The sequence below is a fragment of the Nerophis lumbriciformis genome, linkage group LG09, assembly GCF_033978685.3.
Source record: "Nerophis lumbriciformis linkage group LG09, RoL_Nlum_v2.1, whole genome shotgun sequence".
Classification (NCBI taxonomy): domain Eukaryota; kingdom Metazoa; phylum Chordata; class Actinopteri; order Syngnathiformes; family Syngnathidae; genus Nerophis; species Nerophis lumbriciformis.
This window is the reverse complement of record NC_084556.2, coordinates 40802029-40816692: the sequence shown is the minus strand read 5'-3', so window position 1 is coordinate 40816692 and position 14664 is coordinate 40802029. Positions and strand designations below refer to the sequence as shown.

At 41.5% G+C, this 14664-nt stretch overlaps 1 protein-coding gene across 2 annotated transcripts in view; it reads right to left on the bottom strand.

Moving 5' to 3' along the window:
- Window positions 1–13675, bottom strand: part of samsn1b (SAM domain, SH3 domain and nuclear localisation signals 1b) — a 42742-nt gene extending 29067 nt beyond the window's left edge. The window contains exons 1-6 of one of the 2 annotated variants that reach the window (XM_061961705.2): window positions 13555–13667; window positions 9218–9349; window positions 6807–6850; window positions 6681–6721; window positions 6472–6546; window positions 6254–6339 (exon numbers count right to left, since the gene is read on the bottom strand). In XM_061961705.2, the coding sequence (XP_061817689.1) occupies window positions 6254–6339; window positions 6472–6546; window positions 6681–6721; window positions 6807–6850; window positions 9218–9349; window positions 13555–13578 (402 nt within the window). In that variant the 5' untranslated portion in view covers window positions 13579–13667. Of the gene's footprint in view, window positions 1–6253; window positions 6340–6471; window positions 6547–6680; window positions 6722–6806; window positions 6851–9217; window positions 9350–13554 lie in introns of both variants that reach the window. The other variant, XM_061961706.2, reaches the window with a different exon arrangement.
- Window positions 13676–14664: the final 989 nt, after the last annotated feature.

Sequence of the window (14664 nt, the reverse complement as noted above, 5' to 3'; positions counted from 1 at the left end):
TCAACACCTCCAAATTTGGTAATGAAAACCACAGCTAAGATGGACGTTATAAACAAACAGCTGGTTTGTAATGAGTACCATATGTGACGACCGGGGCGCATGGTGATGCGGGGTTTCGTTCTCCCAGGATGCAACGGACTTCGGACACAGCGTGAAGGTAAAAGAAATGATTTATTTACCGGAATAAATTATACTGGAACAAAGAAAAGGGTGCTCATAGCACATAAGGCAAAAACTAAAAGAGCTAGCTAGCATGGGAGCTAGAAGGTAAAAAAGGAGTTTAGCGTGGAAGCTAACAGGTACAGAGCCAGAACAAAAGTCGTCAACTGTTGCATGAAAACAAACTACGAAACCAGAACGAATGACAGGGAGGACAGACTTAAATAATAATGTCAGTGATGACAAACAGGTGCGTGTCGGGAACAAACGCGGCAGGTGAAAATAATAAGCAGCCATGGCAACAAACTCAGGTGTACAAAACAGGTACTCAAGGAGTCCAAAACTAACCAAAAAACACAAGTATCTTGAAAACGTAAACAAAAAATATGATCCGGGCAGCGGATCATAACAGTACCCCCCCTTAAGGGACAGATTCCAGATGTCCCCTTGAAAAACTAAAACCCCCCCAACTATAACAAAGTTCAAGAGTCCAGGGAGGGTGGAGGGAAGATTTGGCGGAGGGTCGCCAGGTCACATGCCCCTGAATCCACCGGGGACGAGTCAGGTGGCGGCGGCGTGGGCGGAGCCAAGGACGAATCAACGGAGTATCTGCGAGTGGTGGATGTCTCAGCTGGGCTGCTGGGTTGGCCGTAGGGGGAATCATCACCTGCAGCGCGGTGAGAATACTGCCCAGCTGTCTCTCCAAAACATCAAGGCGGGCGTCTTGGCGTTCCGCCATGGCATTGACGCAAGCCCCAAGAACGCCAAACTGTTCCTCCTGTTGTCCAAGTTGTTTGGCCTGTTGGTGCAATGCCCTTTTTACTTGGTCGGTCTCTGCAGGGTCTCGTGTGCTTTGCAGCGATGGAGCAGGAGGTGGAGAGGATGGTGTTTGCAGGACCACCAGGGTTGATGGTGGTGTCAGAGTGGCAGGCGTCCGGGCTGTCGTTGTCGTGGAAACAGGTGCTGTGCGGAAACCAGACTTGGAGTCGGTGCTGGTGTGGGAACCAGACTTGGAGCAGGTGCTGGGCGTGACTTTGGCGGAGGTCGCCTGGCCGGGGGTTGCGGCTTAGCATGCCGAATGTCTGGTGGCGGAGGCCGGCATGGAGTTTTGGGCTTGGCTGGGCGCAGCTGTGCCCGCCCACTAGCAAAGCACCCAGTACTAGCCCCCCCCTCAAGAAGCGGATCCCAGACGCGTCTTGTGCAGTCTGGAAAAGTCTTTAGGGGTGGGAGGGAGGAGGTGAGGAGGTGGGTAGGCTCCTCCCCTTTTGATTGTCCAAATTGTCTATTTTGCTCTTCAATAGTGGACTGTAGGGACGACCAGGAGGGAGAAAATAGAGGAGTGGGCGGAGCTTGAGCCATAGGGGGTGGGGCTTGAAAACCAGAATGACTAGACTTATAATTAACAAAAATATCCTGATAATATTTAATTGTTGAATTAAAGTCATTTGGAGGCGGCTGACAGAAAGAGTTGACTGAATTTAAAAAAATGTCTTCGTCTATGACGTCATCAGCAGTGGACGGGATGACGTCATCCGCGCGGGTCTCCAGCTGACTGACAGCCCAATCAGTGAACTGTTTGGCAAAGTGAGTGATGGGATTACCAAACATCGGCGGAGGGGAATCCTGGGCTGCTTGGCTGTGTTCCGGAGGGAAGAATTGCGGGGGTGGCGCGTCTCTGTCGCGAGCTGAAGCCGTTTTGTGCGACTTCCGCCTTCGCTGACGCGTGCGAGCGGGCTGAGAGCGGACCTCCCCGGGCCAGATGGAGTCGATCGGGACCAGAACACCTCCAGGTCCCCATATCATCTCCTCATCTGGATTGCAGCGGAGCGTCTCTGCCTCCATCGCTCGGAGGACCATCCACGCACCTTCTTCATCCACCTCCGTCAAGCAAGATGCGAGAGAACTTTTTGCTGGTTTCGTACTGTGACGACCGGCCGGGGCGCATGGTGATGCGGGGTTTCGTTCTCCCAGGATGCAACGGACTTCGGACACAGCGTGAAGGTAAAAGAAATGATTTATTTACCGGAATAAATTATACTGGAACAAAGAAAAGGGTGCTCATAGCACATAAGGCAAAAACTAAAAGAGCTAGCTAGCATGGGAGCTAGAAGGTAAAAAAGGAGTTTAGCGTGGAAGCTAACAGGTACAGAGCCAGAACAAAAGTCGTCAACTGTTGCATGAAAACAAACTACGAAACCAGAACGAATGACAGGGAGGACAGACTTAAATAATAATGTCAGTGATGACAAACAGGTGCGTGTCGGGAACAAACGCGGCAGGTGAAAATAATAAGCAGCCATGGCAACAAACTCAGGTGTACAAAACAGGTACTCAAGGAGTCCAAAACTAACCAAAAAACACAAGTATCTTGAAAACGTAAACAAAAAATATGATCCGGGCAGCGGATCATAACACCATACTTACATTATGAACACATTGTAGGATTCGACAAAAGACAAGGCGAGCACATTCAACCTAATGGCAACGACTATTCTCTAACTACAGCAACACACCTAGGACAAACTCAAATGAATACATACTTACAAATTAAGATACACTATATCACCAAAAGTATTTGGCCACCTGCCTTTACTCACATATGAACTTGAAGTGCCATCCCATGGAATTGTCCAAAAAGTTTTGGTATCCTGGAGCATTCTAAGTTACTTTCACTGGAACTAAGGGGCCAAGTCCAACTCTTGAAAAACCAACCCCACACCATAATTCCTCCTCCACCAAATTTCACACTCGGCACAATGCAGTCCGAAATGTAGCGTTCGCCTAGCAACCTCCAAACCAAGACTCGTCCATCAGATTGCCAGATGGAAAAGTGTGATTCATCACTCTAGAGTCCAGTGGGGACTTGCTTTACACCACTGCATCCGACGCTTTGCATTGGACTTGGTGATGTATGGCTTAGATTCAGCTGCTCGGCCATGGAAATCCATTCCATGAAGCTTTCTGCGTACTGTACGTGGGCTAATTGGAAGGTCACATGAAGTTTGGAGCCCCATAGCAACTAACTGTGCAGAAAGTCTTTGCACTATGCGCTTCAGCATTCGCCGACCCCTCTCTGTCAGTTTACGTGGCCTACCACTTGGGGGCTGAGTTGCTGTTGTTCCTAAACTCTCCACTTTTCTTATAATAAAGTTGACTTTGGAATATTTAAGAGCGAGGAAATTTCACGACTGGATTTGTTGCACAGGTGGCATTCTGTGACAGTTCCATGCTGGAAATCACTGAAAGTGGCCCATTTTTTCACAAATGTTTGTAGAAACAGTCTCCGTGCCTAAGTGCTTGATTTTATACACCGGGCCAAGTGATTAGGACACCTGATTCTCATCATTTTGATGGGTGGCCAAATACTTTTGGCAATATAGTGTATATAAAGTACTATCTTTATATACACTGAATATTACCTATTCAAATAACAACTTGACAGCAAAGTTATTACCATCAGCTTACTGTTACATTTTTTGTTTCCATTATTATACAAATTAACATTTATTACCACATGAACACACACAAAAGTACCGTAGTGGTTCATACATGAAAAATACCCATCTGTATATTTTATTATTGTTACAATTTTTCTTGGTCACAAACACGCGCCCATAAATTAAGTTAACGCTTTAGCGCATGTGATCAATCACAAAAAAATACCCCATTATTTATATGGAAACGCAAGTTAATGACGTAATTTATTTTGACTTCAAATGCTCCTTTGCCTAACCGCTGATAATAACAAAACCTATTACAGAACAGAACAGTTCAAAATGTGCACTTCTACAATACTGTAATTAAGTTTTGAGCGTATAAATGAAGTACATTCAGGTAAAACAATTAAAAACATGTTCCTGTAAGACATTCTGACAATAAAATGTAATTGTGTTAAAATGTTGTAGTCTTTTTTTAAGTTAATAATTGTCATTAATCAATAAAATTAGGATAATGTTGCTTAATAGTAGAGATGTCGAATGATTAATCAAATTTGTCTGTAGGTAACTCACAACTAATCATGATTAATCATAGATACTGTAGATCAGGGGTCAGGAACCTTTTTGGCTGAGAGAGCCATGAAAGCCAAATATTTTAAAATATATTTCTGTGAGAGCCATATAATATTCTTTAACTCTGAATACAACTAATTGCGTGCATTTTTAAGTAAGACCAACATTTTTAGAGTACCGTATTTTTCGGACTATAAGTCGCAGTTTTTTTCATAGTTTGGCCGGGGGTGCGACTTATACTCCGGAGCGACTTATGTGTGAAATTATTAACACATTACCGTAAAATATCAAATAATATTATTTATCTTATTCACGTAAGAGACTAGACGTATAAGATTTCATCGGATTTAGCGATCGGGAGTGACAGATTGTTTGGTAAACGTATAGCATGTTCTATATGTTATAGTTATTTGAATGACTCTTACCATAATATGTTACGTTAACATACCAGGCACGTTCTCAGTTGGTTATTTATGCGTCATATAACGTACACTTATTCAGCCTGTTGTTCACTATTCTTTATTTATTTTAAATTGCCTTTCAAATGTCTATTCTTGGTTTTGGCTTTTATCAAATACATTTCCTCAAAAAATGCGACTTATACTCCAGTGCGACTTATACATAATTTTTTCATTCTTTATTATGCATTTTCGGCCGGTGCGACTTATACTCCGGAGCGACTTATACTCCGAAAAATACGGTATAATAAGTCTCTTTTTCTTTTTAATAACAGTTATTCTGAAGGTAACCAATAATAAATAAAATACTTCTTACCATTAATGCGACTTCTGGTGCCGTATGGTTTTGCTGATGGCTTTGTAGTCTGGTTGATACGTGGTTATTTTTAACACTGTGATTACCAGCGGAATTATTCATTACTTATCGTGTTAAGCAATATCAGCTAGGATTTATCTGAGAGCCAGATGCAGTCATCAAAAGAGCCACATCTGGCTCTAGAGCCATGGGTTCCCTACCCCTGCTGTCGATATATATTTTTCATTTTCAAAAGGTGTACAATTGTCAGGACAACGCCCACTGCCTCACGCCAGAGATCCTCATCCCCAGTCTATTAACTACACTCAGCTGTCTACTCATCTGCTCATTGCCTCACAGCCAATCAGACTCCGCCATTCCACACTCACCTGTGACTCATTACCAAACGTTTATATATATATACCCTCCTCAACCTGGCTGTCTCAGGCAGTATTGTTTGGCCCTGAAAAACTTTAGCTGCTAGAAGACTTAAGGGGCAGATTAAAACAAATACCTTTTTTTTGGTATCCATTAGTGTGTTTTTTTCACATGAAATATGTTATTAAAATATTTATTATATGAAATGCAAAAATAACTTTTTAGCCTTTTCTCCAATGAACGCACCTTCGTTGGTTTCATTGTAGATGCACTGCACGACTGCTTCTAAAATGCCCATAAAAAGTGGTAGATGTCTCCTGCTTGTTTGAAAACCTATCAAAACGCCACAGGTAAAGCACATGATAACATGAATGTGCAGTAAGTGTCTCTGTGGTGATGGCCAGTATAATACACGGCTACGTGCCAAATCCTCATTTAAATAAGGCGGTCTTCATCGCTTTACAATTGTACACGCAATTGTAAGCCCAGTGATAGTACACGCTGTTTCATATATTGCACACGCTGTTTACTGCGTGGTATTTGGATCATCGTAAATCAGGCCCTCGGTTCGACGTCGCGACTATCATTAAGGATGACGATGGTATTGTTGACACCTTGTTAAAGGATCTGTTTCTATGGAAATACGGTGATTGCTAAGCAGCATAGTGGTGTCAGCTCGTGCTTTAGCTGCAAGGGCAGGTGCTGTATTGCAGTAAGTTTTACGCTGATTCAGCAGAATATAGAACTGTTCTTTTTACAGTGTGAGGTTCCTAAATGTTCATTTAGTGGTTCTTGACCTGTAGAACGATCTCATGTTCAATTGTCTTCTTGAAATATATTTTCAACATTGTATTACCAAATACGAGCACCGAAACGTTAAAAACAATGTATTCTTTATCAAATATCCTTTCTAAGAGTTCAACCTGATGAGGACAGAAAGCATCAAGGTTTACCTGAGTCGGAGGACTAGTTTTTGTCCTTCCAGAGTTCAACTCGTTGACTTGAACTTCGCTTGTCAAAGTGTTTCTTTGGCTGGAAGCTGTGGAAATATGTATTGCATACATTTACTGTATATATTGAATATATTTAGCATTCTGACTGTATTATTTGTGGTGTTTTATTTGTTTTAGTTCTGTAAATCAAGGCTTGTGCAGTTAATCGTGTTGTTTACCTGTCTTCTGCTCTGTCTCCTGGTCATGTCCGCCTCTCCTGACACCAGATGCTGTCCCGCATGAAGAATCGGTTCCTACAAAAATGTTTTCACATCAAACTTTTCACAAAAAGTTAAAAAATGTAACATTTGATTGAGAGGACAAATCCAAATGTTGGACTTGGATTGATTTAAAAATATTCAACCAATTACGATCTTTTCACACCAACCTGATGAGTCAATGTCCAACGCTGAAGTTGGGATACAAGAACTATGTGGAAAATACATCATAATATTACATACACATCTGTATTCTTAGCTTTACTTGACAATTTGTGTGGCGATATTGTATGTACCTTCTATTGTTTCTTTTTAACCTGGCATTATTTGGGCGTTGCACCTTGTGAAATCAAAGACACATAGGGCGAATGTTAGACAAAAACAGGAAAGAAACATTATAAAACGATGGAAAAACATCACTGCATTTAAGAAAATTACATGAAATGAACATGATATGGTGCAAAAAGTGAGTACACCTCTCACATTTCAGCCAGCATTTTGGGACTTCTTGTCACATGGCCCCAAGAAACAGAGAAGGCAGGCGGTATGCGGGTAAACCCTCCTTTTATTAGGAACAATCAAGGGAGCACCAGTGGACCAAGGGTGAAAAACAGTAAGACAAAGTAAGGCAAGCGAGAACACTGACGGATGGTATGCGACAAAACACTAGCATGTACTTGCAGCAAAGTGTGACCCGCCTGGTTCAGTCCCTGCTTTCTATTCCACCCGGGACTCAAACCTGAGTTGTTTGACAATGAGAGACAAGAGTGCTAGCTTCCAAGCTAAAATCCCCGAGCTATCAACCCAGTAACCAGCTTGCTCTTACGATTGCCAGTGTCTGAGGTCTACCAAACACACATGGCCCACCCACACTGGCTGGCCTTCGTTACACTCAACCCCCAATACCTCACTCTCATTCGGGTCACGGCACCTGTGTAACCTGCCTGGTTCAGTCTCTGCTTATTGTTCGGCCGTGACTCGGACCTTGGTCGCCCAGCATGCTAGCTATCGAGCTTAAAGCCCGAACATACAACCCGGGAACCAGCACTGCTCTTAATGTTGTCAGGGAGTGAGGTTTACCAACATACACATGGTCCACCCACACTGGCTGGCCTCTGTTACACAACCACAGCAACGTCAAATGGATGGCACACCTGTCCCAGGCTTCTTATGCCAAGCGCCATCCATCTGGCGTCGTTGGGCATAAAAGAAGCCTGATTGAGAATCAGGAGACACTCCTGTCTCTAGCGCCCTCTCGAACATACCATGGGGAGAACCCGAGGTGTGTTGGAAGGCTGTTCAGAGATTTGGGAAGCGGGGTCAGGACACGTCCCCCCCGTCGGTAATTTAGCACGCCATGTCACCACGTGCCTCGGGCGGTCCAAAGCCTGCCATCGTCCCCGGTGGGACTCACCGGAAATCAGACCCCCCGTTAGCCGCTGGGGTGTTGCTTTACCAGCTTGCTAAGTCTCCCTCATTGCTCCCCTCTGGCAACGGCAATGGTCCCTCCGCAGGTTCAACCTTGTTACCATGTTTACTTCCTCTCGATCAGTGGTTCCCAAAGTGGGTCGTAAGCCCTCGTGGGGGGTACGGCCAATGACGGGAGGGGGCCCAAACAGTTTGGTGGGGACTGACTACAAAGAGAAAATCAAAACAGACAAAAGAAAAAGGTACACAAAGAAAAGGCTGAAATGATATTAATACCAATAACTAACAAAGTGATAAAGTGTTTCCTTTAAATGTGTATTACTTTTTAAACCTTAAGACCGACTCAAATATGTTGGTAATCAGTGATTTTTGTTTAAGTTTAACCTTCATGCATAGATGCTGCCATTTTCCTTCTGTTTTTGAAAATATCAGTTACATTCTAAAAATACATATATTTGACTGCAATCGATTATTATTTTTGTATACACACTCAGCTGGGGGGTTGGGGTGGAAGCCATTTTTTATGTGCCAAAGGGTTGGGCAGCAAAAAAGCGTTTTGGAACCACTGCTCGAGTCTAGATCACAGGTGTCAAACTCCCGCTCCATGAGGACCACTTGAAAATCACAGTGCATCTGGCTCACGTGGAAATTTTCAGTAAATAAGAATTCCAAACTAACTCCAGCAACACAAATTTGAATGTTTTTCAAAATGCACATTTCCTTCAGACCAGTAATTAAAAAAGTCCATCCACACAAATGGAGTTAAAAAAAAGGTCTGTCCACATAAAAACACGTTCAGCGGCATGCATGTTTGATCCAAGCCCGAAAAACATATAATGCATAACACGAGTGAAATTAGACTGTAAACCCTTTGTCGGAGACAGCCATACTTTATTATTAACAGTATCCGGCAAGCACTGATAGAAGATTTCTTACTTGTGATTCATTTCGCAGTGAATAACAGGGCACAATAACTCCAGTCATGATGCCAACACAAAAACTACAGGTATTATGGCACTTAGAGAAACTACTACTACTATAAGGGATAACGAACAACTACTACGTTAACCCTTAACACGTAATTCTAGCAACTATTTACCAAACAATTGCAGCAAAGCATGCTGGGAAACTGGAAGCACTCCCAGCAACGCTGCAGTATTATTGCTTGATAATCAAATGCTCGCTGAAATGGTGTGAGTGTACTCACGTCTGGTGTTAATGGTTAGAATGGGAAATTGTCGTGTTGAATGCTGTAATAACTGATTATACATGAACCTACACAACTTATGTTTGGATCTGAGCCCGTCCACTGAGGTCGACGCCTGAGAAGAGGACTACACTGGCACTTGGGTAACACTTCCTTCAGTGATGGACGCTGGGTTGCTTCATATATGCTCTCCGTGGAACCATCCTGGATCAAAACACAAGAACTTTGATATATGACTATGTTGTGTACTAAGGAAAAATGACTGAAATGCAATAAAAAGGCTGTTGATGCAAAACCAACCTTTTCACACTGCTATATTTAACAATCCAGACAGTTTTTTTTCTAATGCTAATTTAGAAAAAATATTATTGTATTAGAGACTAGATAGGACAGCTCTAGTCTGGAATAGGACTGGGTTCAGTAGAGCTGGGTTAGGGCTACAGGGGTCGGCAACCCAAAATGTTGAAAGAGCCATATTGGACCACAAATACAAAAAAAGTAATTGGTCTGGAGCCTCAAAAAATTAAAAGACTTGTTTAAGTGTTATAATGATGGCAACACATGATGTAAGTGGCTAATTAACTATATTAGCCTACTATCAAAATGTATTGTAATATTTATTCTACACATTTTTACAACATTGGAAAACATTAGTAAAAGTTCTCAGAGGGTGAGATAACTCCTGGAAATGACTGTTTTAGAATGGCCAAAGTTATAGATGTGTGTGTCCAAGTTAACGGAAACGGCAGGCCGTCTTCTTTTAATGGATTTATTACAATCTTTGCAAGCGTTTGCTGTGGCCTGGAACAGCATGGCGCACAAACAACTATCAGAAATGTTGCCAATGTTACATACAGATAATGTGTCATGAGACATGCAAATATAAATTAAATACACAGAGGATATAAGTAAAGGAAATTAAATTAGCTCAAATATACCTACAAACGAGGCATAATGATGCAATATGTACATACAGCTAGCCTAAATAGCATGTTATCGTGGATTAGCTTGCAGTCATGCAGTGACCTAATATTCCTGATTAGCACTCCATAATAAGTCAATAACCTCAACAAAGCTCACCTTTGTGCATTCACGCACAGTATAAACGTTTGGTGGACAAAATGAGACAAAGAAGGAGTGGCATAAAACACGTCTTTCTGTGGCAGCGTTAGAGAAAGTTGTATATGTAAACAAACCGTTGAGTCACAGTCCACGCAACGGTGAGTTCAAGGGCCGTTACAATTAGTAGGACAAAATAGTGCTCACCATATACTCTCATCAGTGAAGCACAAACATATTAAACAGTGGGCTTTCTAACAATTAGGAAGGTTTGTGTCGTGTTTGTCCTCCTACAGAAACCATAATAAAACAAAAAACATTTTTCACCGCATTTTTTTTCCATTTCCATACATTTTCTCAAAACCTCTGTGGAGCCACAAGGGCGCCGCTAAAGAGCCGCATGTGGCTCTAGAGCCGCGGGTTGCTGACCCCCTGGTTAGTAGGTATGGAAAATAGGAACATGACTTAGAGGCAGTCCACGACAAATACGCCTGCTTCCCTGACAAGTGCTTAAGCCGATGCAGAGTCTGCAACCGGGCGCAATGTCATGTGCAACAAAGGTATCGAAATGTGGTACCGTTTCAGTTGACATGAATCGGTACCCGGTTGTATCGACACAATTCGGTTGGTACCTTTTAAAAGTAGAAAATTCAGTGCTCCTCCCTAATGACAGTTTGAAGTCTTAAGACTAGATGTTTGGTGTTTGACCTGTAGGTTATATTGTAGCTCATACAGTGTGGATAATTAATAATTGACCCCTTTTTTTAATTTTGGAAGTTTTGCCCCTTACAAAGATATGACCAGTACAAAACTTTAATGGCCTTTATGTTGCAACAGAGAGAGAACATTTTAAATAAAATCCATAATAAACATTAGATAACATTTTGAAATTAATTTGGTTGAGTGAAATATAACTTTGAAGGCATAAGTATATTGTATTGTATAAATAGGAGGTATTTGACAATCCCTCCAGGAATTTGCGATGTCGTGATCGTGCTAATTCATGGAAATTTAACCGATCCCTGTAAATATTGTGTGGCCTTGCAACTTTTCCATTTTGGACAATCTGCTTCATTTTCACCAATCAAATGTGTCTCTTTGCGGCACTCAAACAATGCACATAAACTGGAACAGGAACAACAACAACGCACAAAAATATAACAACTCCTAATCAAATCAACTTTATCAAACAACACAATTGTCGTCCTCCCGCATAGCTCAGACATATTTCCTGTTCCTGTCCACAGAGATAAGCCTTCTGGGTAATGTAGTATATAAACATTTACTTTCTCGTTTACATGTATTTAACCTTTATTTATCCAAGGTAAAACAATTAGGAACACATTTTCATTTCAAATGCTTACCTTGCAAAGAGGCAGCATTTACATGTTAGAGATGTTGAAGTGTGACGATAATCTGTGATTGTCTCTCATTTACCAACAAAAATTAGTGCGACAGATCGCTCCCAACAGTTCACTAATTGCTCTAAATATGCGGGTGTAAATGTGTTGGAAAAAAAAAATGTTTAAGACGGACAGACACTTTTCGAGTGTAAAACATACACAACAAATGTCTGCACCTTGTGAACAGCCTTTGGTGGTGTTCCTTTCTATACTCATAATTAAGTACTACTACTATTAGTTAAAACAATAAAGTAATTTGACAATAAGTATGTGCTTTAAATGCATCTAATGTTTACTCTTAAGTCTGTGTGATATAAAACAAGTAAAACATCAATACAGTACTTGTATTTACATTTTTGTTCAAATTCTGTGCTGATTGAGGTTCAGGTTAAAACAGTGGTTCTTAATCTTGTTGGAGGTACCGAACCCCACCAGTTTCATATGCGCATTCACCGAACCCTTCTTTAGTGAAAAATTAAAAAAAAATTTTTTTTCAAATTCAAGAAAAAGTCATATGTTTTTTTAATGGTGCACAAAATGAACCGTGCATGAACATCGCCTTGTTCAAAGAACAAAACCAACACAGTGCATGAACTCACAACAAATGACACACCTTACACACATTACCATGAATTGATTAACGTGGACACCGACTTTAACAAGTTGAAAAACTTATTCGGTTGTTACCTTTTAGTGGTCAATTGTAAGGAATATGTACTGTACTGTGTAAACTGTACTGTTTCATATAATGTATTCTCTGCCTTTGCAATCTCTTAGTAAAAGTTTCAATCGATCAATCAAAAAACCTGCAAATCAGATGGAAAATTAGAGGTAACATTGTTTGGGGATATCCATAATACGCTGATAGGTAGAAGTTTTTATTTACACGATAAGTCGGATGTGTCTTTACCTCCGTGGCGGAGGCTCCGCCGAACCTCTGAGGCCGACTCACCGAACCCCTAGGGTTCGATCGAACCCAGGCTAAGAAACACTGGGTTCAAAGGAACACCTAAATTGATAACAAATTCATTGTCACATGGGGGTCGCAGCTTGCTACGGGGTTGTTCTTCCAACGCAAGAACGGCTCCGGACGACAGCGTAAAGGTAGGAAGTGATTTATTTCTCATAAAAAAACCCGAAAACAAGCAAAAGAAAAGCGTGCCGAAACGCACGGGAAGCTAAGGCTAAACTTAGCACAAGCAAAAGACAGGGAACTCAAAAACTTACGTGACAATTTGCATGGGGCAAACACAACGAAGGCAGAATGAGTGACAAACAAAGGTAGGCTTAAATAGAGTCTCTGATGAGCAACAGGTGCGCGTGCAAGGCAGGTGAAAATCAAGTAACCATGGTGACGAAACAAACTCACAGGTGCACGAGTAACAACAAAAGGAGTCCAAAACTAACCAAACATAACCAAACAAAACATGATCCGGACCACGGATCATGACATTCATAAAATCCCACATTTATTCAATTGTATAAAAAAAGGCTTAAAACATTGCAACTCTTTGGAAAAAGTAGCCTTGAATTCAGACTTTTTTAGGCCGTAAACAATCACAAAAAAGCCTGTGAAATCCTGGAGGGACGGATTTGATTCTAACACAAAATGTGGCGTAGTACCTGGTCAGCACGTTTCTTGTAGTTTTAGTACTTGTAGTAGTGTGTCATATACAAGAGCTCTATCACACATCACAATTTTTCGAAAATAAACATGTCAGTATTTTTCATATAATATGTGTAGCATGTGTAGTTAGCAGCCAAATAACTGTACTGGACATTGCTGTTATTATTTTCTCATATATTAGATTTCATTCCAGCGTGAAGATGTTTTTGGAAGAATCAAGGTCCACGCTACAAGATTCATGTCAACAAGAGTCACAGCAACAATTCCCAATAATTCAAATTTTAACATAAGTACTTCATGGTGATGCAGATGAATCTTACCAGTGTGAAGCAAAAGAAGTTCATGCTTGAAGGGGTTAGCGAAAAAAGACCATATTCAAGTGTACGCAAAATAAACGCCGTGACAAACAATGTCACACACACCCTCACACATCCTGGTGATGTAAAGGCTTACACTTGCAGCCCAATGGCCTAATCCTAGTTTAAAATCCTTCCATAATCCAATAGCCGCAGTGAGCCGCCTTTGTCCAACAAAGCCATTGGTTACTACAAGACAGTAAACAAGGACAGACTTTCACTTTCTTTTCTTACAAGATTTAGGTATAAACATTGAGGACACTGAGGTCATGTCCTTGGTATTTTTTTTAGGTGACAACAAGATGATGATATGACTGACTATAAATGTACTTTGTGTAGGACATCATGTGCGCTGTACATCACCTGGTAGATCATCCTCTCACAATATACGATCTTTGGTCATGCACAGCCCGCTACAACGACAACAATGTAACACAAAGAAGTCCACTTTTACTTGAAAAATTATCCGATCCAAAATGTGCTGTCAACATAACATTAACATTCAATCATACTGATGTAATTTATGTGTCAGGCTCGTCCCTGACAGTTTGACTATGTCTTAGTTTTTCCTCTGCATTTGTCTTTGTTTCCTGTCTTTGTTTCCTGTCAGTACTCTTATTTTGGTTATTTCCTGATTGTCTTCCTGAGTGCTTTTTCCCCTCAGCTGTGGCTGATTGGCACCGGGTCACACCTGGTGTCAGTCAGCCAGCTACTATTTAAACCTGCTTTGTCCTCCACTCGGTGTTGGAGTATTGTCGTGTCGTGTCGTTGTTTGCTGTATGCTGTCGTTGCTAGCTGTGTGCGTTAAGCTATTCCCTGGATCCTGACTCCTGTTCCTGCTTCCTGGTTTCTGGTTTGCGTTTTCCTTTTCTTATTTTTGAACATTAAAACCATGTTTTCTTGTACCAAGCCTGCCGCCATCTCTGCATCTTGGGGTTCGTCAACAACACACCTTGACAGAATACTCCAACCAAATTCGAACCTCGCAGAGATGTCCATGGCGGAGAGGCTTAACAAAGCTTTGGAATTAATGGCTAAATCGAGGAAAAGCTTTGCCTCGTTTTGTGATCCCTC